This window comes from Haliotis rufescens, unplaced genomic scaffold (genome assembly GCF_023055435.1).
Source record: "Haliotis rufescens isolate VD_foot unplaced genomic scaffold, xgHalRufe1.0.p SCAF_15, whole genome shotgun sequence".
NCBI classification, from domain to species: Eukaryota; Metazoa; Mollusca; class Gastropoda; order Lepetellida; family Haliotidae; genus Haliotis; species Haliotis rufescens.
In genome coordinates, this window is record NW_025963835.1 from 16674456 (window position 1) to 16701602 (window position 27147).

The following is a 27147-nucleotide window of genomic DNA, read 5'->3' on the forward strand; positions in this document are numbered from 1 at the left end:
TATTGCAATTGGGATCGATGACATGCATCAACCAAGTCAGCGAGCCTGACCACCTGATCCTGTTAGTCACCTCTTACGACAAGCATAGTCGCTTTTTACGGCAAGAATGGGTTGCTGAAGACATTTTTTACCCTGGGTCTGATGTTAAATAACATTGCTATACCTCTATTAACAATCTTGCTCATCCGTACCACTTGATGAAACAATACATTTCAATGTAGTCCCCAAAATCATGTGACTGAAACTGACTGATCACATGATCAGTATTGACGTATCGCCCCGATTATGTTTCTAGGTTTGTCAGCACCATAACCATGCTCATGGGTTTCACCGAAGTGGTAAACGTCTAAGACCTGCATCACTTCGGGCTTTCCTCCCACATTAAGCTGACACGCTGCAATATAACTGGAATACTGTTAAAATCGGCTTTAAACCCAACTCGCTCACTCACTCACTCACAGATTGACATTAGTCACATGAATGATTTTGGTAGTCCTTAACTTCTTTTACAAGAAGATTTGTATACAGCTACAATGTTTTAAATAATGATGTGCTTTGTCATTTCTGATGCATGTGTATCACCTGCAGCCTTCCAGTGACAACGTGGAACAGCTCCGAGGTATAGCAGCCTGTCAGACGGATGACGTCCTGCGCAAGAACTGGCACAGTGAGTATCTCCTTGTTACTTATATAAGTAGCAGCTCGTGCAGAGCCTCCACAAATAGATGAAGTCCTTCACAAATAGTTTGAGTAAAATCTCTTTAGAGGATGTTGGAGTTTTTAGAATGTATCACTATGCATGGATCCCCAGGGATAGACACAGACTTTTGTTGAAAATCTGAAGATTTAGTTAAGGTGTGTTTTGCAACCAAACTTGGCAATGATGTAATAGAGGTAGTATTCTTAGAATTATTAACAATGATAACTATTGCTCTATGATCGTGGGTTCGAATCCCGGTTCGGACCAATTATGTTAGATTAGGCCTCAATGGTGGTGAAAGTGGAAGATATTTTGATCAAGTTTAGCTTGTACTAATCTGCTAATTGCAAAGACTACCTCATGCACCATGTATGCCGTGATACAACATGAATACTTGTAAAAGCAGGAATAAACCCAAATGAGTCACTTATTGATGCACCATGTACGCCGTGATCCAACTGGAATACTTGTAAAAGCAGGAATAAACCCAAATGAGTCACTTATTGATGCACCATGTACGCTGTGATACAACTGGAATACTTGTAAAAGCAGGAATAAACCCAAATGAGTCACTCAGTGATGCAGCATGTACGCTGTGATACAACTGGAATACTTGTAAAAGCAGGAATAAACCCAGCAGAGTCACTCATTGATGCACCATGTCCTAGGTGTTTGTGATGAGTTTTGTCCCTTCTCTAGTTGAGCTCCACAACAGTCAGATGTTGATGAAGGGCATCGAGACGCCAGGCTACGTGATCGTGAGTGCGGCCAAGGCACAGGTGCTGTCGTGTGACCATCACCCCATCTGGAAGCAGAGTCAGTTGCGCAGCAAGACCACGTGGGTCAGCAGCGTGGAGTGCATGCAGGTCAGTTCCATATCGGTGTGGCATACATGCAGGTCAACAAACAAACAAATAATTTCAAGAACAATTATTTAGAACCCAATCGCAGACTCCACTTTGGAATTGTTTTCAGTTTAAGTTGAGTGGATGAGCACATGCTTGAGGGGTAGAGTCTTCAACACTTTGAGATCCATAAAAGCTGCAGGAATTAAGTACTCTATGAACATGACTGATGTGAGATGTATCTACTGACATTTCAGTACTATGCCACCGTGGACCCAGGCCCGGACTTTGACGATGAGAACATTCCCTGGCTCACCATAGAGAATGTTGAGGATCGGTTTGAGGAGGATCTGTCTGGTGTGCCCGAGATGGTCGGCAGTGGACACAGTGTGGGCGGAGTCGTTGGTGATACTGTGGGGCCCTCGGAGGAGGTGAGTTGGTCAGTAGTACTGTAGGGGCCCTCGGAGGAGGTGGGTTGGTCAGTCATACTGTGGATCCCTCGGAGGAGGTGAGTTGGTCAGTCGTACTGTGGATCCCTCGGAGGAGGTGAGTTGGTCAGTCGTACTGTGGGGCCCTCGGAGGAGGTGGGTTGGTCAGTCGTACTGTGGATCCCTCGGAGGAGGTGAGTTGGTCAGTCATACTGTGGATCCCTCGGAGGAGGTGGGTTGGTCAGTCGTACTGTGGATCCCTCGGAGGAGGTGAGTTGGTCAGTCGTACTGTGGATCCCTCAGAGGAGGTGAGTTGGTCAGTCGTACTGTGGGGCCCTCGGAGGAGGTGGGTTGGTCAGTCGTACTGTGGATCCCTCGGAGGAGGTGAGTTGGTCAGTCGTACTGTGGATCCCTCGGAGGAGGTGAGTTGGTCAGTCGTACTGTGGGGCCCTCGGAGGAGGTGAGTTGGTCAGTAGTACTGTAGGGGCCCTCGGAGGAGGTGGGTTGGTCAGTCATACTGTGGATCCCTCGGAGGAGTAGAGTTGGGATAGCTGTTGTCAGTCACAGAGCAGGATCCTTTGATGTTGGTCTGGTGGTCAAGCATCCAAGAATACAGTCTAGTGGCATACACACTGACATCTTCTTAGAAAACTAATTTGATAAATGCAGGCAAGTCAAACCATGTTCAAATTGTTCTTACTGTGACACATACATGCCATTGCTCCTTTGTATACTGCAGCAGTTATTCTTCTGTTAGAGCATCATAGTGTCTCTCCTGTCAACAGAGCTCCACCAGTGACGGCATCCAACTGCAGCGAATCATCTCCCGATGTAAATGTCAGCTCTTCTACGTCAACTACGGTGAGGTGGAACCGGAGAAGATGCCGCAAGTACCCAAGCCGGTGAGTTCCACACACTCACACTGCATAGCCATGTACACCATCGATGATCACACTCTTATATAACTGTCACACTGTTAAACACTCAGTCATACTGGCCATGTACATGTTGGTGTACACTAGGGGTGACTATTGGTCTGGAAATCACTATTGCGATAACTATTGATATTGCAAGCAACTATTGCGATAAATATCGTTAGTTTTCAGTGGATTATTTTATATGGATTGAATTAAACACTTTCGGCATCCAACACGTTTCTTGTCAAGCTTGTTATTTTCTTTAATATAGCCACTTGTCTGTCACCATCCGCCATTTTACTTTAAGAAAGAACGGTTGCTAAGCATCAAGGGCAGTTAACTCTAATCCTCACTCGCCTGCGTTTGCGAGCGTGTTTCGGTGACTCAATCGCATGATATGGTAAATATAATCGAAACTATCGATATTCCTACTATTGATCAGATACTTATTTAACAATCGATTTATTGACTTTAAGTGCTTACCAATAGCAAGTTATCGATATTTTGATTTATCGTGACACCCCTAGTGTACACGATCTCCAGTATTCCTTGCCTTCCCATTACAATGTTTTCTGGTCTCCACAATGGCTGCAGAGTATGAGAAGGACAGGGATGGTGATCTCCAGGTCCATGTTCAACAAAACAATTTTAGCCCTGAGACAATCATAACTCCCATACTTGATTTAAGATCAGTGTGTGGAGTGGGGCCTAGGGGTTTCAACTGTTTGCCATGACTTGGCTGATAGTGTCTGTGTATCGTATTATGTACATCGTTGTTCACAATCTCAAATTTGTATGGTGTATTTTCAAAGATTTACAGGCCACCATTTGACACCAGTGTAATAGTGTTCACAACAATATTTATTGTCTGACCAGCTAGATTTGTTGAGTCCTGAATCAGTGAGTGACTTCATGGACAGATTGTATTTACTGTATTCGACGTAATAAGCGGCCAGGGCGCTCTCAAAATTAGAAATAGGGGGCTCTTTTTAGAATATTATTTTAGTGAAAAAAAACAGAGTTAAAAGATAAATTTCGTGGTTTATGCTGACAGCCTGAAATGTTTATGTACAACAGATATATTTTGCCAGAATTTAATTGCCCATAATTAAGTGTGCATATAACAGATGAGTGCGTATTATACGCGAATATATAAGTCTTGTGTACATTGATCAGTCGGAAGGGTGGCTAATTAGGATTGTTCACTGGCAAATATATTAGCAAATATCGCCGTGGGCGCTTATTAGAGCGGGGCGCTTATAACGTCGAATACGTTACTTTTCCTGATGAATCATCATCCCAACCTGATTTCTGGCCCAAGGCTTAATTCCACAAAGGCTTTTTGCACAGCGGTTGTTGTCAGACAATGTTATCACAGTCCATGTCTAAACAGTCTTAGTATCAAGTTTGTGGAGGGCGCAGTGTAAAAGTCTTTGTTATCAAAGAAGGAGACTATCTGTGTAATTAATTTGACGTTTGGGGCGGTAGCCTGGTTGTTAAAGTGTTTGCTCATCATGTTAAAGTCCCGGGTTCGATTCCCACATGGGTACAATTTGTGAAGCCCATTCTTGGTTTCCTGCCAGGATATTGCTGGAATATTGCTAATGGCCCTCGCCTGATGTTTGTGTTTGCAGCCTGCGGAGGACGAGGACATGATGGGCGTGGAGGAGGGAGTGGACACCTTCACCCTCCTGCATCACGACCTCAACATGTGCTCCAACACGGTGAGTCAGTACTTGGTCAATACACACTGGGGAGAGTTTGACTACCTTATTTCCCTTGTTCTCATGGTACAGTTAATAAAATATAAATATACCTCGTCTCAGGGATGCAGGCCCGACTCTCTTATAGACGTACAGTGAATAGCCCTGCACAAATAAATAAACAACATATAATTATTTTACTTAGCCACAGTACAATGAAACTACAGCTTTTGGAAAAGAAGGGGTGCATTTTGTAATTTGGCAATTCATGTTCGGTAATTGTGTTGAAAAAATATCACCAAATTATTTCGTACAAATTTCAAAGTTTGTTGTAAGGTTTGTATACCTGATTACCAGTAGAAGCTTTGAATGTATAAATGCTTGGTGTGCCAGCCCCTTACCCCTCTTGAATCTGTGAATGCTGTATCACTGACCCAAGCTGGACTGACGTGTGGTGCGTAGAATGGAAACTAAGGTTCACATGTGACAGTGGCATTCGTAGTCGTCTAGGGGCAGTCGGGTAGCTTTCTGGTTAAAGTGTTCGCTCTTCACATCGAAGACCCAGGGTTCGATTCCCGACATGGGTACAATGTGTGAAGCCCATTTCTGGTGTTCCCCGCCGTGATCTTGCAGGAATATTGCTAAAAGCGGCATAAAACCATACTCGCTCACTCACTCACTCACTCGTAGTCATCTCAAAGAAGACAAAGGGAGTACTTGTTGGGTCAAAAGGGATTTCTTGAAATGGGCGTGGAGTGAGAACTATACGGTAGTCCGGATCTGCCCTAAAACATAAATAATTTAATATAAACATGATGGGTATGGACAGTATAAAGGCACTAGATAACAGCAATACAAATAATACATTTAGATTTATAGTTAATTCCTTTCGGCATACTTGAACAAGTCCCTCCAGAAATAACAAATTACACTTTATATATAGTTGATCATGCACAATTAATAAAACATAAATAGCATACCTCGTCTCAGGGACGCAGGCTTGACTCTCTCTCGTAGACGTACAGTGAATAGCCCTGCACAAATAAGTAAACTACATATAAATATACTATAACTAGAGTTACACTAGCATGTATGGAATACAAGCATTATAAATTCCATAAAATACTATACATATAGAGAATGTACACTTGGCTAATACCTCAGTCAAATACACAGTTAAGTTGAATTGAGAATGGAATTCAATATCATAATACAATGGTAGCTAAAATACTATATACAACAATGCCTTAAATACTTAGTAACCTAAGCTTCCAGATAAATATGGTAAGAATTAAATGAACTTACCCTGTATGATACAGCAAAGAGAATGTGCTGAGTATATGTGCTGACTGACCAGTAGAAGTTCTGACCAGGAAATCCACATGATTGCAGAGATCATGTGAAAAGCTGGATAACAATAAGCAGCTAATCACAGGCCAAGCCTGTGACCGACCCAGTGACAATAGCCATGAACGAAATGGCTGAACTACCCAAGCTGTATACAGAAACAAACTGAATTAGTAGATTTGTGCAAGTGCTGAAGTTAAAACAAGTATTTAAGGAAATAATTGTTAAATATTTAGGTTTAGCTTATTAATTGAATTCATGTTAGTTTATTATAATGATGCTTTAAAATCTAACAATATTCTGTTTACAAGCATACTGCTACACACTCATCCTAGAAGTACAAATCCATTTGCCCTGTCACCCTGTCACTGTCACCCTGTCACTGTAACCCTGTCACCCTGTCACTTGTTTCAGCTGCAGTATTCTACTCTACTGTTGTTTCAGCTGCAGTATTCTATGCTCCTGTTGTTTCAGCTGCAGTATTCTACTCTACTGTTGTTTCAGCTGCAGTATTCTATGATCCTGTTGTTTCAGCTGCAGTATTCTATGCTCCTGTTGTTTCAGCTGCAGTATTCTACTCTACTGTTGTTTCAGCTGCAGTATTCTATGATCCTGTTGTTTCAGCTGCAGTATTCTATGCTCCTGTTGTTTCAGCTGCAGTATTCTATGATCCTGTTGTTTCAGCTGCAGTATTCTATGCTCGTGTTGTTTCAGCTGTAGTATTCTATGATCCTGTTGTTTCAGCTGCAGTATTCTATGATCCTGTTGTTTCAGCTGCAGTATTCTATGATCCTGTTGTTTCAGCTGCAGTATTCTATGCTCGTGTTGTTTCAGCTGTATTATTCTATGATCCTGTTGTTTCAGCTGCAGTATTCTATGATCCTGTTGTTTCAGCTGCAGTATTCTATGATCCTGTTGTTTCAGCTGCAGTATTCTATGATCCTGTTGTTTCAGCTGCAGTATTCTATGATCCTGTTGTTTCAGCTGCAGTATTCTATGCTCATGTTGTTTCAGCTGTAGTATTCTATGATCCTGTTGTTTCAGCTGCAGTATTCTATGATCCTGTTGTTTCAGCTGTAGTATTCTATGATCCTGTTGTTTCAGCTGCAGTATTCAATGATCCTGTTGTTTCAGCTGCAGTATTCTATACTCCTGTTGTTTCAGCTGCAGTATTCTATGATCCTGTTGTTTCAGCTGCAGTATTCTATGCTCCTGTTGTTTCAGCTGCAGTATTCTATGATCCTGGACATCGTGAACAACCTCCTGCTGCGAGTGGAGCCCAAGGCCAAGGTAACACTGCACACCACATCTGTCACGTCATGTGAACACCTCTCTGTTGTCTTATAATGTAAGGATATATAAGCTGGCATCAAGACTTGAGTAGTATTGTCATGTTATGATTGAAAATATATGTGCCACATGATGAATGAGAAAAAGAACTCTAACACTGAATGAATGTCGGTTGCAAACATACACATGTGTAAACTTAATAGGAAATGGGAATTTTGAAAATTGGAAAGACTGAATATATTGTCATATTCATCAGGTTATTTGGAATGATGATATATATGTTATCATACATGGGTTAACATTCGTCCTCAGCACTCGAAAGCTTCTTCTAGGGGACTGTCATGACGACGTGGGTCTTTGCTCATTCTTTCAATCCCAGGTTTGCTGCATATCTCAAGTCTGCTGAGATATAGCTAGAATATCTCTGGCTGGATCATAAAACAAAATCATAAAACAAACGAGAAACAACACTAGTTAACAAATTATGTATTTTGTGAGCAGCTAAGGATGTGTTGTGTCAACAAAATGGCTCCATGTGCTGGAGTTTTTCATGTGACGCAAAAGAGAAGAAAAAAAAGAAGACAAACATATTTATATATTTTTTCATGTGTACAACTCTGTATGCTTAGATGAGCGCAGTATAGGCAGGGTATGTACATTGGCACTGATTATGAAGATTTCTACAGGGGTGTCTCATAGGTGGGGTCGTGTTATAGACTACGAATTGGGGTATTTTTTCAGCTGGCGTGAGTTTTCTATTCTTTCTATGAACTTCTTTGTTACAAAATTGAACAGGAAGTGTATTTGGTCATCTTGCAGGAGGCCAGTGAGAAGCTGCAGAGTATGAGGTTCAAGCTGATGCTGTGTTGTGTGGAGGACCAGAAGACTCCCATCCTGCAGCTTCAGGAGCAAGTCAGGTAATGCACACTTCATCCTACAACTTCAGGAGCTAGTCAGGTAACACACTTCATCCTGCAGCTTCAGGAGCTAGTCAGGTAACACACTTCATCCTGCAGCTTCAGGAGCTAGTCAGGTAACGCACACTTCATCCTGCAGGTTCAGGAGCTAGTCAGGTTACACACACTTCATCCAACAGGTTCAGGGACTGGTCAGGTTACACACACTTCATCCAACAGCTTCAGGGACTGGTCAGGTAACACACTTCATCCTACAGCTTCAGGGGCTGGTCGGGTAACACACACTTCATCCTACAGCTTCAGGAGCTAGTAGGGTAACACACACTTCATCCTGCAGCTTCAGGGACTGGTCAGGCAATACACACTTCATCCTACAGCTTCAGGGGCTAGTCAGGTAACACACACTTCATCCTGCAGCTTCAGGAGCTAGTCAGGTAACGCACACTTCATCCTGCAGCTTCAGGAGCTAGTAGGGTAACACACACTTCATCCTGCAGCTTCAGGAGCTAGTCAGGTAACGCACACTTCATTCTGCAGCTTCAGGAGCTAGTCAGGTTACACAAACTTCATCCAACAGCTTCAGGGACTGGTCAGGTAACGAGCTTCATCCTACAGCTTCAGGGGCTGGTCGGGTAACACACACTTCATCCTACAGCTTCAGGAGCTAGTAGGGTAACACACACTTCATCCTGCAGCTTCAGGAGCTAGTCGGGTAACACACACTTCATCCTGCAGCTTCAGGAGCTAGTCGGGTAACACACACTTCATCCTACAGCTTCAGGGACTGGTCGGGTAACACACACTTCATCCTTCAGCTTCAGGGGCTGGTCACGTAACACACACTTCATTTAACAGGTTCAGGGACTGGTCAGGTTACACTTCATCCTACAGCTTCAGGGACTGGTCGGGTAACACACACTTCATCCTGCAGCTTCAGGGACTGGTCAGGTAACACACACTTCATCCAACAGCTTCAGGGACTGGTCAGGTAACAGTCTTGTGTTGTGTTGCAGGAGTCAGGTGTTGCAGCAGCGGAAATTAGAGCGGGATCTCTACATGATACACAAGGACCTGGAGGAATGTCCTTCTGAAGATGAGTAAGTTTGGATGTAGATCATGTATCAAAAAAGATTAAAAGAGCTGAAATCACTGTTCAAATATTTATTCTAACGATTCTCAGGAAAAAGAAGTTTGTAATATAATACTCAATATTTGCTAAGGATAATATCAGAAAAGTTGATTCCTCCGACTATTGTGACAAGGACCGTAGCCAGTTTTTGTACAAGGGCCCTGTGCCACTCATCTTAGGGTGAATACAATCTTATCTCAGTTATCCATACCATCGTCTCATGGGTGTAGTGCCTTGAGCATCTGCCAAGTTCGATTCCCAGCTGCATCAAATCAAAAGACATTAAACAATGGTACTAGTTATTACCCTCCCTGGCGCTTGGCATTAAGTGGATAACATTAATGGTCGGCTTGGAGTCAGTATTCTGGGCCTCAGTGGGGTATTCATCATCCCTGCATTAATATTGCATCTTCCTGAGGCAAATGAGTTCACTGACTCTAAAAGTCCAGTTTCCACCCTTGCCAAACTAGGCTGAAATTTCTGAAGCTTGTTCCTAGCACCATCAGTGGCTATTACGAGTTATGTCCCTTCTATGCCCCTCCTATTGACCGATCAGATTCCACCTCTCATATCACTTACATTTGCTTCGAACGAGATGGCAGCGCCCAGTCGAAACAATCTGATTAATGATCAAGATGTATATTGTAATAAAACAGGACTTACCTCGTGAAGTGCATCAAATCACTTAAGCACCTTGATTAAAAACATGAAAAGATTTTGAAAATGTCTGTCAATGCCCATTTGATGGTACACGTCTTTTGCAAATCCTGAAGTCGACCGAGATCTCCACATTGAAATCGTGTTTACGAACCGGATGTCAGTTTTGTTACGCTATTTTGATTGGACTATGCATCAACTCGTTAGTTCGTCAAGGGTGGAAACTGGACTTTTTTAGTCAGTCTTGCCCTTGCCTCAGGAAGATGCATTACATTATGGCAATCATAAGGCTTTCTGTAAGGGGCCCTGTGATTTGGATGGTGGATTATTCCCTTGAAAGTTGCGTCATTCTTACATCAGTGCTGGGATTAGATACATTATGTGTTTGTGTCCCCCAGTTTGTCGGAACGGAGTGACATCTTGGAGCATGAAGTTTACTCTGTCAAGGAACAAATCAACAAACTCAACGAGGAGCTGTCCATCAGAATCAGGTCAGTGGAAATAAGCATGGGTAGCTCACGGAGACGTGATGGCCCTTTCAAAACAGACTGAATACTGTTTCTTTTTGTTGTTTGTTGTTTATCGCCGCACTCAGCCATATTCCATCTATATGACGGCGGTCTGTAAATAATCGAGTTTGGACCAGACAATCCAGTGATTGACATCATGAGCATCGATCTGCGCAATTGCATCAACCAAAGGTCAGCGAGCATGACCACCCAATCCCATTAGTCGCCTTTTATGACAAGCATAATTGCCTTTTACGGCAAGCATGGGTTGCTGAAGACCTATTCTACCCCGGATCTTCACGGGTCGACTGAATACTGAACCACATGTTACATATGGTCTCTCCTTAGGGAAGGGAGATATATGCCTCTGGTCACCCAGCAATGAATTGGTACCTGGTAGGATGATACAACGTGGTTGTGTACTTCCAAGTGAACTGAAATGAAAATCGTGTGCCTACTGATCAATTAACTTGGGTTATTATGTAGATCTGTCATGGTTTAAGCATATTTGAGCATTTATAAATTGGAAAGTGCAGTATGCAAATTAATTATTTAATTTGATTATTTTTTTACAATTCCCAATTGGTGTTTATGTATCTGTCAGTTTAGTGTGAGAATAATTTTTTCAAATCATTTAAGGTGTGACCAAATTAATTGCTTGTCTGTAATGACCCATGTCTAAGGTTGAATTGTATTTTTGGACACCCTTAGGAAGTTTAACAAGTTCTTTGGCCTCTTTTACAAATGAGGCCAAATTTAATTGCTTAAAGGTCTCAAATGTACAAAATAATTATGCTACTAAAAAAAGGATTACCAAAGTCTTTCCTATTACAGAATATTAGCAATATTCCATTGACATTATAGTGGCGTGGAAATATACTACTCAAAATAAGTTAAGGAAAAGCCTATTCGTTCATATGAGTATGGTTAACCTGTCATGCTATGACAGATTAACTATTAATAGTCAACTCATTATAATAGGTCTTCAGCAACCCATGCTTGCCGTAAACGGCGACTATGCTTGTCGTAAAAGGTGACTAACGGGATCGGGTGGTCAGGCTCGCTGACTTGGTTGATGGATGTCTTTGTATCCCAATTGCATGGATCGATGCTCATGATGTCAATCACTGGATTGTCTGGTGCAGACTTGATTATTTACAGACCGCCGTCATATAGCTGGAATATTGCGGACTGCGTGTTCAAACAACAAACCAAACATTTAGATGTGTTACACATAAGGAAGAGAATTTATGGATATCAACTTCTTTATCACCTGATGAAGGAGTAAATAAGAAGATGACATCCTTAGACTCTCTTCCTTATAGTAACCGCCTCTGTGGTCTAGTGGTAGAGCGTCCGCCCGGAAAGCGGAAGGTCCGGGGTTCGATCCCGGCCGCGTCATACCAATTGACGTTAGAAGATGGTACTTGTTGTTACCCTGTCTGGCGTTCCGCATTAAGGGGCTAAAACAAGGACTGGTCGGCTTGGAATCTGTATACTGTGTCTGAGTGGGGTATTCATGTTAAACTGCGGCATGGTATCTCAGTGTGCTAGCACTATAAATTGGCATCAGTCCGGACTAGTACAAGCAGCCATTCACACACACGTGCATGCACGTCGCTATATAAGTGCAATAATCTTGGACGCGACGTTAAACCCAATTTCACCTCACCTCTTCCTTATAGTAACAGTGATCCTGAACTTTTATTAACTGGTATATGTGCAGTTAGAAGCATGTTCACTGTAGAGATTTGTAACCTACAAAAGAAGAAAAGATCCTTTCTCCCCACCCAGTCAGTTTTAAAAAAATACATGAAAAAAATAAATTATTTTTAACTAGTCCTTCTGAGGCATAGATTTAAACGTCCTGGATAAAGCTCAGGTAGAAAAGCATGTTCTAAATTTTAACCCTGTCTCAAATGCTTCTACTAGATCAGCAGGACCTGTATGTTGGGATATCTTTTCTGTTTTCAGTTGTTACAAGGAAAGCCAGCTTCAAGTAAAGGCTCAAATGAAGATGGAAAAAGGTAAGACAGTTTTTAAGATGTTGTACTCCTGTGGCTTTGTGTGTTGATGAGGAGGATGACCCATTGCCCTTCAGTGTGTGAGCGACCCGTGAAGATCCGGGTTAGAAAAGGTCTTCGGCAACCCGTGCTTGCCTTAAAAAGGAGACTATGCTTGTCGTAAAAGGCGACTAACGAGATCGGGTGGTCAGGCTCGCTGACTTGGTTGATACATGTCATCGATCCCAATTGCGTGGATCGATGCTCATGATATCAATCACTGGATTGTCTGGTGCAGACTCGATTATTTACAGACCGCCGTCATATAGCTGGAATATTGCTGAGTGCGGCGTTAAACAACAAAACAACCAACCAATCAGTGTGTGAGCCCCTGGTCAGCCTCCTGCCTCTCTGTCCACAGCCCAGGCCACGGTCAACCGACTCAATGAGGTGTGCTTCAAGTTTGCCCAGTGGAGACTCACAGAGAAGGACGGCCAGCTCGGGATCACGGATCTCACTCTTCGTAACTTTGTGTGAGTACTTTGTGTGAGTCCTCCCCCTGCAAATCTTGTTCCCCGTAACTTTGTGTGAGTCCTCCCCCTGCTAGTCTTGTTCCTCGTAACTTTGTGTGAGTACTCCCTCTGCAAATCTTGTTCCTCGTAACTTTGTGTGAGTACTCCCTCTGCAAATCTTGTTCCTCGTAACTTTGTGTGAATACTCCCTCTGCAAGTCTTGTTCCTCGTAACTTTGTGTGAATACTCCCCCTGCAAGTCTTGTTCCTCGTAACTTTGTGTGAATACTCCCTCTGCAAATCTTGTTCCTCGTAACTTTGTGTGAATACTCCCTCTGCAAATCTTGTTCCCCGTAACTTTGTGTGAATACTCCCCCTGCAAGTCTTGTTCCTCGTAACTTTGTGTGAATACTCCCTCTGCAAATCTTGTTCCTCGAAACTTTGTGTGAATACTCCCTCTGCAAATCTTGTTCCTCGTAACTTTGTGTGAATACTCCCTCTGCAAATCTTGTTCCCAATAACTTTGTTTGTGTATTCTTGCTGTTGTGGATGTGTGGGAGAAGGTCCTCAGCAACCAGTACTGGTTGTAAAAGATGAGCAAATGGATTGTGTGGTCGGGCATGGTGACTTGTTGAGTGCGTGTCCTGGAACCATGATGGTGTGGATCCTTGCTTACAAAGTCGATCCCTGGATTATGATCCAGATCCATGGCTGGTCTCGAATCTGTGGTACTTGATAGATGGGTGCTGGATAATTTCAGGAATCAAAAGATTTATTTGCCATTAGCAAATGAGCCACCAAGGAACATCTGTTGCTGTTGCTGTGTGTGATGTTGGTGTAGCTGTGTGTGATGTTGGTGTAGCTGTGTGTGATGTTGGTGTAGCTGTGTGTGTTGTTGCTGTTGCTGCGTGTGATGTTGATGTTGCTGTGTGTGATGTTGGTGTAGCTATGTGTGTTGTTGCTGTTGCTGTGTGTGATGTTGCTGTTGCTGTCTGTTGTTGGTGTAGCTGTGTGTGATGTTGCTGTTGCTGTGTGTTGTTGGTGTAGCTGTGTGTGATGTTGGTGTTGCTGTGTGTGTTGTTGCTGTTGCTGTGTGTGATGTTGGTGTAGCTGTGTGTGTTGTTGCTGTTGCTGTGTGTGATGTTGCTGTTACTGTGTTGTTGGTGTAGCTGTGTGTGATGTTGGTGTAGCTGTGTGTGATGTTGGTGTAGCTGTGTGTGTTGTTGCTGTTGCTGTGTGTAATGTTGGTGTAGCTGTGTGTGATGTTGGTGTAGCTGTGTGTGATGTTGGTGTAGCTGTGTGTGATGTTGGTGTAGCTGTGTGTGTTGTTGCTGTTGCTGTGTGTGATGTTGCTGTTGCTGTGTGTTGTTGGTGTAGCTGTGTGTGATATTGGTGTAGCTGTGTGTGATGTTGGTGTAGCTGTGTGTGTTGTTGCTGTTGCTGCGTGTGTTGTTGCTGTTGCTGTGTGTTGTTGGTGTAGCTGTGTGTTGTTGGTGTAGCTGTGTGTGTTGTTGCTGTTGCTGCGTGTGTTGTTGCTGTTGCTGTGTGTTGTTGGTGTAGCTGTGTGTTGTTGGTGTAGCTGTGTGTGTTGTTGCTGTTGCTGAGTGTGTTGTTGCTGTTGCTGTGTGTTGTTGGTGTAGCTGTGTGTTGTTGGTGTAGCTGTGTGTGTTGTTGCTGTTGCTGCGTGTGTTGTTGCTGTTGCTGTGCATTGTTTGTGTAGCTGTGTGTTGTTGGTGTAGCTGTGTGTGATGTTGGTGTAGCTGTGTGTGATGTTGGTGTAGCTGTGTGTGATGTTGGCGTAGCTGTGTGTGTTGTTGCTGTTGCTGTGTGTGATGTTGCTGTTGCTGTGTGTTGTTGGTGTAGCTGTGTGTGATATTGGTGTAGCTGTGTGTGATGTTGGTGTAGCTGTGTGTGATGTTGGTGTAGCTGTGTGTGTTGTTGCGGTTGCTGCGTGTGTTGTTGCTGTTGCTGTGTGTTGTTGGTGTAGCTGTGTGTTGTTGGTGTAGCTGTGTGTGTTGTTGCTGTTGCTGTGTGTTGTTGCTGTTGCTGTGTGTTGTTGGTGTAGCTGTGTGTTGTTGGTGTAGCTGTGTGTGTTGTTGCCGTTGCTGCGTGTGTTGTTGCTGTTGCTGTGTGTTGTTGTTGCTGTTGCTGCGTGTGATGTTGCTGTTGCTGTGTGTTGTTGGTGTAGCTGTGTGTGATGTTGGTGTAGCTGTGTGTGATGTTGGTGTAGCTGTGTGTGAGTTGGTGTAGCTGTGTGTGTTGTTGCTGTTGCTGTGTGTGATGTTGGTGTAGCTGTGTGTGATATTGGTGTAGCTGTGTGTGATGTTGGTGTAGCTGTGTGTGATGTTGGTGTAGCTGTGTGTGATGTTGGTGTAGCTGTGTGTGTTGTTGCTGTTGCTGCGTGTGATGTTGCTGTTGCTGTGTGTTGTTGGTGTAGCTGTGTGTGATGTTGGTGTAGCTGTGTGTTGTTGGTGTAGCTGTGTGTGATGTTGGTGTAGCTGTGTGTGATGTTGGTGTAGCTGTGTGTGATGTTGGTGTAGCTGTGTGCGATGTTGTTGTAGCTGTGTGTGTTGTTGCTGTTGCTGTGTGATGTTGGTGTAGCTGTGTGTGATGTTGGTGTAGCTGTGTGATGTTGGTGTTGCTGTGTGTGATGTTGCTGTTGCTGTGTGTCATGTTGGTGTAGCTGTGTTTGATGTTGGTGTAGCTGTGTGTGATATTGGTGTAGCTGTGTGTGATGTTGGTGTAGATGTGTGTGTTGTTGCTGTTGCTGTGTGTGATGTTGCTTTGTGTAGCTGTGTGTGATGTTGGTGTAGCTGTGTGTGATATTGGTGTAGCTGTGTGTGATGTTGGTGTAGCTGTGTGTGATGTTGGTGTAGCTGTGTGTGATGTTGGTGTAGCTGTGTGTGATGTTGGTGTAGCTGTGTGTGATGTTGGTGTAGCTGTGTGTTGTTGGTGTAGCTGTGTGTGATGTTGGTGTAGCTGTGTGTGATGTTGGTGTAGCTGTGTGTGATATTGGTGTAGCTGTGTGTGATGTTGGTGTAGCTGTGTGTGATGTTGCTGTTGCTGTGTGTTGTTGGTGTAGCTGTGTGTGATATTGGTGTAGCTGTGTGTGATGTTGGTGTAGCTGTGTGTGATGTTGGTGTAGCTGTGTGTGATGTTGCTGTTGCTGCGTGTGATGTTGCTGTTGCTGCGTGTTGTTGGTGTAGCTGTGTATAATATTGGTGTAGCTGTGTGTGATGTTGGTGTAGCTGTGTGTGATGTTGGTGTAGCTGTGTGTGATGTTGGTGTAGATGTGTGTGTTGTTGCTGTTGCTGTGTGTGATGTTGCTGTGTGTTGTTGGTGTAGCTGTGTGTGATATTGGTGTAGCTGTGTGTGATGTTGGTGTAGCTGTGTGTGATGTTGGTGTAGCTGTGTGTGATGTTGGTGTAGCTGTGTGTGATGTTGGTGTAGCTGTGTGTGATGTTGGTGTAGCTGTGTGTGATGTTGCTGTAGCTGTGTGTGATATTGGTGTAGCTGTGTGTGATGTTGCTGTAGCTGTGTGTGATGTTGGTGTAGCTGTGTGTGATGTTGCTGTAGCTGTGTGTGATGTTGGTTTAGCTGTGTGTGATGTTGGTATAGCTGTTGCTGTGTGTGATGTTGCTGGAGCTGTGTGTGATGTTGCTGTAGCTGTGTGTGATGTTTCAGCTACACCAAGACCAACAGGGATGATGACTCGTGGACACATCAGCTGGAGTTGGGATGGGTGAGGATGACAAACCTCCTGCCAAGTTCTATATATAAGGTAGGTAACTCTGCTGTTTGCAGGGTAGACACCTCTTAATACAGTTAGGGCAAATACTCTTTGGTGTAACTCAGTATTAGGGATCTTGACTAAATTCTGCATGAGGTACAGTGGTGTAAGGATACGGCGATACAGCATCGTATCCTGATACGAGGCCCAAGATACAATATATTGATTTACAACCCGTTTTGGGGTACATACGTTACATTACAACTTATATTGGTAAAAAAACACATGAAGAATAATAGAAACAGTTCAACCACCAGCTAATGCAGATTCTTTAGTATTAGCAATAAATAACATAACATAAACACTGCCCTCTAGCCTTTTTGATTCTGTTCTAAAGTGTCTCATCTTCAATCTCTGAAATCTAAAAACATATGATTCAGGGTTGTGATTCTCAATCAATTTCTAGTTATGCCTCCTATGAAGTAAAATGAAAGTTAGTCTTAGGATAACATAATGTTTTGTTTTTAGATCATACGCTTTTCGAGATGCATGCTTGTGATGATGTTAACATACCAAATTTCCTCGAATAAACGTCTGGGCATACATTTCTTTCAGACACTCCTTACCCTCAGCATTTACTCGCATAGATAGTAATGGGGAGAATTCCATGCATAACAACTACCTGGCATTTGATTGAGGCCTGGCATTTATTCGAGCCCAGCATTAAATCGAGGAAATAGGGTTACTGAGGATTAGGTGGCAGTGTGTCATCACATACTGACAGATCTTCTCTTATGCTAATCACTGTTATAGTTGGAACTTTGTCTGAAGTTGAGCTTCTTAATAAGTTTCTATAGTGTTTCTGATTTCCAGCACACCAGGTCATTGACGCCCTAATGTCAGGAATATGTGTATCCTAAGCCCCTTGTTTCTGATACCTGGCCTCCCATTTCCACCCATGGGGTGTTTGGAAGCCTAGTGGGTAAAGCGTTCGCTCGTCACACCAAAGACCCGGGTTCAATTCCCCACATGGGTACAATGTGTGAAGCCCAATTCTGGAGTCCCCTGCCGTGATATTGCTGTAGCATTGCTAAAAATGATGTAAAACTTCACTCTCTGACTCGGCCACCCACCCACCCACCCACCCAACTCACTCACTCACTCACAGCATTTTCACTTGAGTCAGTTGACCTGCAAGCTTCATATTAATAGCTATTGGTAAGTGACCTTCACTATGAGGAATAATTTTGTACTGGAAACTATTTGTTCTCAAGGGCAAACGTTTGTGACAATGTCCAGTGAAGTGTGTGTGTGTGTGTTGCAGGACGTCCTTGTGCCTCGAGATGGCCAGAACAAAGATGTGGACAAGAGGATGATGACGCTCAGGATTGTCTGCAGCGAGAGGCCACCAGGTCAGGCTCACACCAGCCCTCCCTGAGATGTCACACCACATTTGTCTGAAATATCACACGTCTGTAGGGTCTCTGAAATATCACACGTCTGTAGGGTCTCTGAGATATCACACCTGTGTAGGGTCTCTGAAATATCACACGTCTGGAGGGTCTCTGAAATATCACACCTGTGTAGGGCCTCTGAAATATCACACCTGTGTAGGGTCTCTGAATTTATCACACCTGTGTAGGGTCTCTGAAATATCACACCTGTGTAGGGTATCTGAGATATCACACCTGTGTAGGGCCTCTGAAATATCACACCTGTGTAGGGTCTCTGAATTTATCACACCTGTGTAGGGTCTCTGAAATATCACACCTGTGTAGGGTCTCCGAAATATCACACGTCTGTAGGGTCTCTGAAATATCACACTTGTGTAGGGCCTCTGAAATATCACACCTGTGTATAGGGCCTCTGAAATATCACACGTCTGTAGGGTCTCTGAAATATCACACCTGTGTAGGGCCTCTGAAATATCACACCTGTGTAGGGTCTCTGAATTTATCACACCTGTGTAGGGTCTCTGAAATATCACACGTCTGGAGGGTCTCTGAAATATCACACTTGTGTAGGGCCTCTGAAATATCACACGTCTGTAGGGTCTCTGAAATATCACACCTGTGTAGGGCCTCTGAAATATCACACCTGTGTAGGGTCTCTGAATTTATCACACCTGTGTAGGGTCTCTGAATTTATCACACCTGTGTAGGGTCTCTGAAATATCACACGTCTGTAGGGTCTCTGAAATATCACACCTGTGTATAGGGCCTCTGAAATATCACACCTGTGTATAGGGCCTCTGAAATATCACACCTGTGTCTAGGGTCTCTGAGATATCACACCTGTGTAGGGTCTCTGAGATATCACACCTGTGTAGGGTCTCTGAAATGCCACACGTCTGTAGGGTCGCTGAAATATCACACTTGTGTAGGGCCTCTGAAATATCACACCTGTGTATTGGGCCTCTGAAATATCACATGTCTGTAGGGTCTCTGAAATATCACACCTGTGTAGGGCCTCTGAAATATCACACCTGTGAATAGGGCCTCTGAAATATCACACCTGTGTAGGGTCTGTATGGATGAGTATTACATCTTGTACATTGTACTTCTAGTGGGTGGCATCGCTGTGAAGGAGCACTTTGAGGTGAACGTTGTACCGATACAGATACAACTCACGTACCAGTTCTACCAGGCGGTCATGGGCTTCTTTTTCCCAGATAAAAACATCGAGACCGATGACCAGCAAGGTAGGCAGTTGTAGAAGTGCTACAATCCGTTGACAGGTCCAAGGCCATTGGATTGTTGCATTTTGAACAGGTTTCAGAAAAGGCTAAATTTAATGTTTTAAGACTGCTAGGATGTTGGTGATGAAAAGCTGCATGGCTACTGGAGATACATCTGATAGACTGAGACCACATTATTCCTGGTGACTCCACTCTAAACTACATATGAAAAAAACCAAATTGCTAAAAGCGGCATTAAACCATATTCACCCACTCACTAAACAAGATAGAACAAGCTTCAAAATCACTGTTACACATTAATGTCCTGCGTGTATATGTTACAAACAGAATCTACTCGATTTAAAACTAAGTGACCTTGGTAGGCAAATTGTCCAAAGTTGGGATTTATATTTTAGTTCTTATTTTCCTATATTCAGGGGTATTTTAAAATTAACATTTTCCTTTATTTTGGTCCTGTTATCAGTGGATCTTCACAAAGCCATGACATTAGTTATGGCTTTAACGGCATGAATTGGGAAATGTTTCATTCCAATTAGGGAATTTTTACTGACATTTGCTCCAGATTTGGCGCTGAATACCAGCCTCTGTGCAGGTGTAGATAAGCCCGTTATGATTATTATTTTCAAACGTGAGATCGGCTGTAATAAAAAAACTTGAGACTAGAATTTTACTTATTTTAACATTGCTGAACTTAAGGGCTGGCAGATCATTTGACCAAGTAATATATGTGTTGTTTTGTTGTTTAACGCTGCACTCAGCAATATTCCAGCTATATGACGGCTCCAAGTAATATAAAACAGGTAGACGCTGTATACTGGCATGTGCATTACTCTGGTTGTATATTGACTCTTCAGAGGAAGAAGAAGTGAAGGGAAAGAAGAAGTCGGATAAGAAGTCCAAGAAGGAGAAGGAGACCCCGGTGAAGAAGGCTCCATCGTTCAGCAACACCGACGACATTGACAAGATGAGGGTCAGTAATGTATTCAGGGATGTGAGCAGGTTTTCCCATAAAAAGAGGAAAAATCTAGGGGGCATGCTCCCCCAGATATTTTTTAAACATTTGATTGCATTTTAAGCAATTTCGTGCAGTTTGGACAACATTCACACCAAGAAATGTAATAAGTCAATGGCAAAAGTCAATAAGCCAAATAAACAAGATGGCAGATGCAGTAAAATTTCGAAGTTAAATCAGTACTTTTAAAAAATTGGGCATAACTTCCGCGCACCTGGCTACCCGCCAGGTCTGGGAGCAATACTGCCATAAACTTCAACCCCCATCCCCCAGACACAAGGACAACTGTCACAAGCGTGCAATGTCTGACCCTTTCCCCATGTTGAAGCATATTGAAAAAAACTTACCTTGTACTTACTTACCTTTTGTTGAAAAAAAACAAAACTCCATTGCAAACATAAGACATTAATACAACATATATCCCCAAGTTATGGGTTTTTGGACGCTGGAGAAACATTCATAGTTTTCTCGCTAATCACATGAACTGTAAATCATCTCATTCACTTACAGGCTAAAAGACAAATTTATCTTAAAAACAAGCCATCATCTGACTCAGAGTATAACAATTACTGTGTGACGCCACACCCCACGTTATAGTGCAAGTATTCGTGATAGAAAACGTATGATACCCGAAAACCTATGCTGCTGAAAGCTCTGGTCGAAAACAGGACAATCCGCGACGGTTGTCAGGTTTTCGATCATATTTTTCAGAGTGTATTTTTTTAAATCTTTGACTATATTTTTACGCGGAAGATGTTTTTTTCCGAGGACTACTGTTTTAAAAAACGCGATTTTCCGCGTTTCCGCGGAAATTTCACATCCCTGTGTATTGGTTTGTGCAGGGTCTCACTGCTGGGAATTTGAGATTTCATGTAACATAGTGTTCATGAAGAAATTAAGGATACTTGATAAGAAATGTTTGTAAGGGATCTTTGAATAGAAATAGATTAGTGTATGTCATGTATTCCTTCAGCTGCAGACCGCCTCCGTGGTCTAGTGGTAGCGGAAGGTCCAGGGTTCGATCCACGGCCGTGTCATACCAAAAGACGTTAAAAGATGGTTACTTGTTGTTACCCTGTCTGGCGCTCGGCATTAAGGGGCTAAAACAAGGACTGGTCGGCTCGGAGTCAGTATACCGTGTCTGAGTGGGGTATTCATGTTAAACTGTGGCATGGTATCTCAGTGAGCTAGCACTATGAATCGACATCAGTCCGGACTAGTACAAGCAGCCACACAAACACACACACGTACATGCACGTCGCTATATAAGTGCAATAATCCAGGACGCGACCTTAAACCCAAAGTCACCTCACCTCTTTCAGTTGCACGTTTTTTGCACGGCCCAAGTGGGAAACAGTCACTGTGTTATTTAACACTAGTCATGTATAGATGGTTGGTCAATGGCACCATTGAATGGTCTTCAGAATTGCATCCCTTTGGCACTCCAGGATTTGAATCCCAGATTTGCCCTGATTATGATCCTTTGTTTGTTGTTAACTGTAATTGGATAGATCTGGTATAGTCTTTATCTTGTGAAAGCTGAAGTCGCATATGCATTCAAAGAAGGTATAGAGAATGTTGACTTATCTAAATCTCACTCATCTCTAGATATCAAATATATCTTGCTTGCCGATGAGTTCTAAACTCTCTTGGACAAGTATTAATATATTTGAAATGTAATGAGTTGAGGAGTTGATTGTGATGTCATTATGTTATTTAACACTACTCATGCATAGATGTCATTGAATGGTGTTCAGAGCTACATCCCTTTGGCATGCCAGGATTCGAATCCCAGATTCATCCTGATTGACATCCTTTGCTTGTCCTCACCAGTTATTTGGGTTTTACTCCCATGTTATAAGCTGGCATTCTGTTATATAACTGAAACACTGCTCAAATCAGCATAAAATTACTCAGAAGTTAAAGAAGAACCAATTTTTTTTATGTGTTAATCTGTCATAGCTGGTGGGTATTGCAACACACAGCCTTCAAATTGCGGGGACCCGGGGTAGAATAGGTCTTCAGCAACCCATGCTTGCCGTAAAAGGTGACTATACTTGTCGTAAAAGGCGACTAACAGGATCGGGTGGTCAGGCTCGCCGACTTGGTTGATGCATGTCATCAATCCCAATTGCGTGGATCGATGCCTTAGGAATTTTTACAAAGTTCTTTGGCCTTTTTAACAAACGAGGCCAAATTTAATTGCTCAAAGGTCTCAAATGTAAAAAATAATTATACTACTAAAAAAAGGATCACCCAAGTCTTTCCTATTACAAAAGTTAGCAATATTCCATTGACATAATAGTGGCGTGGAAATATACTACTCAAAATAACTTAAGGAACACCCTATTCTTTGATATGAGCATGGTTAACCTGTCATGCTATGACAGATTAACTATTAATAGTCAAGTCATTATAATTGGTCTTCAGCAACCAATGCTTGCCGTAAAAGGCTTGTCGTAAAATGCTTGTCGTAAAATGTTTGTCGTAAGAGGCGACTAACGGGATCGGGTGGTCAGGCTCGCTGACTTGGTTGATGCATGTCTTCGTATCCCAATTGCATGGATCGATGCTCATGATATCAATCACTGGATTGTCTGGTCCAGACTCAATTATTTACAGACCGCCGTCATATAGCTGGAATATTTCTGAGTGCGACGTTAAAAAACAAACCAAATTGCGGGTGTTCTTTAACTTGTTTTGAGTGGTATACATGTTTTTTGTGAAGTTGACATTATCTTGTGTTTCCAGGAGCGTGCAGCCAATAACAACACATTCGTGTACACCAAGATCCCGGAGGTCAATCTCAGGGTCAGCTACAAGGTGGGCACATTGCATGATGGCAGTATATAAAATTCCCAAACATCAGTCAGACAACCGGACTAGCAACTTTGCAAAGTTACCAGACCAGTTAAAATGTTTCCTGTCGAGAATTGAATGATAACTAGATGATTAGGGAATACAATAATAGCCGGACCATCGAGCGTGCAACTATTGAAAATGGAGGATCTCGAACTGTCAGGCAGATGGGTATTTTAAACACTGATGATGGGAAATTCATAAAATGAATGTAATAAGTCACAACCTTAATCTGTATGAAGATTTTGTCAGTGCATCAGTTTCAAAATCTGTCTCCATCGCTCTTGATGCTATTGCCTCTCTTTCATCTCCCCTCCCTATATGTGTGTGTGTATGTATGAATGTTTGTTCTGTCTGTATGTCAGGGCCAGAAGGACAAGAACATTGAAGACGTCCACGACTTCAGCTTTGTTCTGCCCACCATGGAGTACCACAACTGTATCTGGACCTGGTTTGATCTCCTCATGGCTCTCAAGAACCACAGCAAAAGGACGCTGTTGTCACAGGTACGTGCTGTAGCAGTCAGGTCACGACAGATAGGTGATGTGGCATGAACCGACTTATAAACTGACATCTTCTCAGATTAATACACACATTACCCGGTAATCAAATGTTTTTTTGTTTGTTTGTTGTTTAACGCCGCACTGTGCAATATTCCATGTGACGGCAGTTTGAAAAATGTGTCTGGACCAGACAATCCAGTGATTGATATCATGAGCATCGATCCACGCAATTGGGATACGATGACATACATCTTCCAGGTCACTGAGCCTGACCACCTGATCCCATTAATCGCCTATACAAGCAGTCGCCTCTTTCGGCAAGCATTGGTCTGCTGAAGACCTATTTTAACCCAGATCTTCATGGGTCCTTTAATCAAATGTGCGGTATTTATTTAATACATAGGTTTAAAAATGGGCTCGTCTAATGCTCATTAATATGCCAGCACACGCAGCATCAGCATTGCACATGCATGTGTTCAGCGAACCTTTAATTCATCACCTGCCTCTGAGGCACAGTGGGAAGACTGAGTGACAATGCTAAACATGTGGTTGCAGTTTTGATTCACACCATGGAAATTTCATGCGAACAAAAATCTTGATGTTTTACCAGTCAAAAATCAACATTATATTTGAATTAGTGAATTGAAGTGAGTGAGTTTGGTGTTACGCCGCTTTTAGCAATATCATGGCAGGGGACACCAGAAATGGGCTTCACATATTGTACCCATGTCGGGAATCGAAACCAGGTCTTTGGTGTGACGAGTGAACGCTTTAACCACTAGGCTACCCAACCACCCCCTCAAAGAAGAAAACATGCTACAGAGTGAGTGAGTGAGTGTTGTATTCCTGCAATATCATGGAATACCAGAAATAGGTTTCACACATTGTACCTATGTGGGGAATGGAACCTGGGTCTTTGGTCTACCCCACCACCCAAACCCACTACAGAACAATGTGATGACATCACCGGAGGTTTACAAACGGCGTTCTTTGTTGTAGGCTATCAAGCAGAAGCTGCACATGAAGTCACGGGCAGGCGACGATGTGCCACTGACCGATGTCCAGCAGGAAGAAGACAAGGCCAAGATGCAGATGCTGCTGGGAGCAAAACTACTTGTGAGTCGACGTCATAGTTGTGTTTAGGACAGATTCAAAATGCAGTGTTCAAAATTAAGCATGGAAGTCAAAGGGGTCCTTGTTGTAGCCCTTATGTTAAAGTTTTAGATTTAGGGGTTGCTAGATTTTAATACTATAGCAACAAACTTCAAGGACCCCCTTCAATTTCCAACATTGAGATAAAGATAGTACATTTTGAAAGAGACCATGCAGGATGATCTTAATGAAATTTTGAACCTTTTGCCTGTTTAGACTTTGATATGCTAGTGATGCTAGCATCCAGAGTCTTAGCATTTTGGATTCAAGATCTCAGCTGTTATAAATAAAACATAATATGTCTATATCTATATGTCTAATATAATATAAACTTTGTTATTTGTTACAGGCTGGTCAAGACAAACCCAACAAGAAAAGCCTGTTTGGAAAATCCCACAAGTCATAGACTTTGTCAGCACTAAAATAACAGAATACCAGAGCGCTAAAATAGCAGAACACCAAAGTACTAAATGCTTCAGTGATACTCATCAGCATATTTCAAAGTATATATATATACCAAATGTATAAATGCCAAAACTTAAAGATTGTCCGGCTATATTTGTGAACGTGATGTACGGGTTGTGCCTTACACTTAAAACCCCTAGTAGATGGTGCAAGCTGCATGTATATTTCTCTAATATATGTGCCAAAATATTCTATTTACTTTTCAATAAGTGATGTTGGAATTCAGATCTCCTGGGTGGTTTGCTTGAAGATATTGATTATGCTATTTATAATATTTTACATATCGTGCAAGTGCTGTTTGAACTCATGTATGGATAATTTTAATATATGCACACCATTATTCCAATTTCTTGTATGTTTATTTGCCCTATGCTTGATGCAGCTTAATAGATGTGAGTGAAACCAGTGGTCGATAACATGAGCAGCCACGCCTTCACACACAGCTAGGTCACACATTGTAACCATATCTAAACCTGCTCCGAGTTTGATATTCGGCCCCAAGTCTGAAGCAAATTCCCAAATTGAAATGACAAATTACCCAATTCATATATATTATAGCAATAACTAATGTTATGGCTCTGTCGAAGAAACATTTCAGCCCCTGAAAGTTGATACTGTTCCTGATATGATCAATGTCACATTGTGATACACACGTTTCAGAGAATGTTTTCAACTTTTGAATCTGTATTACTGCTCTTTTCACTAATCATTAAATTTGTGTCTGTTCAAAGTAAATAGTATTCATACCATTCCACCTAGCCTTGTTTTTGTCTTTTAAGTCAGTTGTCTTGACTTTGTTTAGGGACTGGAATGTTGCTGTGGTATTTTCAATGGATTTTTTCACCTTTTACATAAAATATCTTGCAGAATCAGTTATATGAATATTTAAGCATTATTTCTTAGATTGTTAGAGACTAGACATCTGTGAAACAATATCTGACAGCTGCTAAATAAGCATTGTCAAGAAATAAGGTGCCATATTTGAGATGTTATACATATTAATGTGAATCTGTGGTATTTGTACTCTGTAGACACAAAATGCGATGTGCAATGCTAATTTTCAAAAGAATTTTCGGATTCTGAACAAGATTGCCAAAATCATGAACTTAATTTGTTCATTGTTCAGTTATAGATCTAATTAGCTAATCTATGCATCTTTTGTCAGTGACAGCAATATTTTCAAACATCAGTAATTAAATGTCACGCTGTTGCAAGGAAGCTTTAAAACACTTGTGCAATTCATTATGTGTATGTGCATCTGAACCATATAGTCTTTCATTTCACTCAAAAATAAAAATATTTGAAAATTATTGATTTCTTTGTTCAAAGAAGTATGTGACTGTTGTTCAGATCAATATTAAAAGGTGGGTAGAATGGTTTGTTGTTTGACGCCGCACTCAGCAATATTCCAGCTATATGACGGCGGTCTGTAAATAATCGAGTCTGGACCAGACAATCCAGTGATTAATATCATGAGCATCGATCCAAGCAATTGGGATCGATGACATGTATCAACCAAGTCAGCGAGCCTGACCACCCGATCCCGTTAGTCGCCTTTTACGGCAAGCATGGGTTGCTGAAGACCTATTCTATCCCGGAATCTTCACGGGTGGTGGGTAGAATGGACTTTGCTCATCCCTATGATATATTTGTGAGGATTTTGATTTGAGAATTTAACGTGATACTTTGCCGCATAATTGTTTGTTTACTGCCCAAATGAAGAAGGCATCGTCGCATCAGCATTATTTCAACCATATAGCGACGTGTTGAAA

The 27147-nt window shown here is 42.3% G+C and overlaps 1 protein-coding gene across 2 annotated transcripts in view; it reads left to right on the forward strand.

Moving 5' to 3' along the window:
* Window positions 1–26685, forward strand: part of LOC124138704 (protein KIAA0100-like) — a 100079-nt gene extending 73394 nt beyond the window's left edge. For both annotated transcript variants that reach the window (XM_046505510.2, XM_046505512.2), the window contains 19 exons: window positions 589–667; window positions 1400–1566; window positions 1803–1976; window positions 2759–2875; window positions 4525–4614; window positions 7165–7230; window positions 8050–8147; window positions 9161–9244; window positions 10332–10424; window positions 12417–12469; window positions 12867–12978; window positions 16641–16737; window positions 18011–18098; window positions 19253–19387; window positions 20239–20354; window positions 23148–23219; window positions 23621–23761; window positions 24758–24874; window positions 25260–26685. In XM_046505510.2, coding sequence (XP_046361466.2) covers window positions 589–667; window positions 1400–1566; window positions 1803–1976; window positions 2759–2875; window positions 4525–4614; window positions 7165–7230; window positions 8050–8147; window positions 9161–9244; window positions 10332–10424; window positions 12417–12469; window positions 12867–12978; window positions 16641–16737; window positions 18011–18098; window positions 19253–19387; window positions 20239–20354; window positions 23148–23219; window positions 23621–23761; window positions 24758–24874; window positions 25260–25316 — 1956 coding nt within the window. In that variant the 3' untranslated portion in view covers window positions 25317–26685. The remainder of the gene's footprint in view (window positions 1–588; window positions 668–1399; window positions 1567–1802; window positions 1977–2758; window positions 2876–4524; window positions 4615–7164; window positions 7231–8049; window positions 8148–9160; window positions 9245–10331; window positions 10425–12416; window positions 12470–12866; window positions 12979–16640; window positions 16738–18010; window positions 18099–19252; window positions 19388–20238; window positions 20355–23147; window positions 23220–23620; window positions 23762–24757; window positions 24875–25259) is intronic.
* Window positions 26686–27147: the final 462 nt, after the last annotated feature.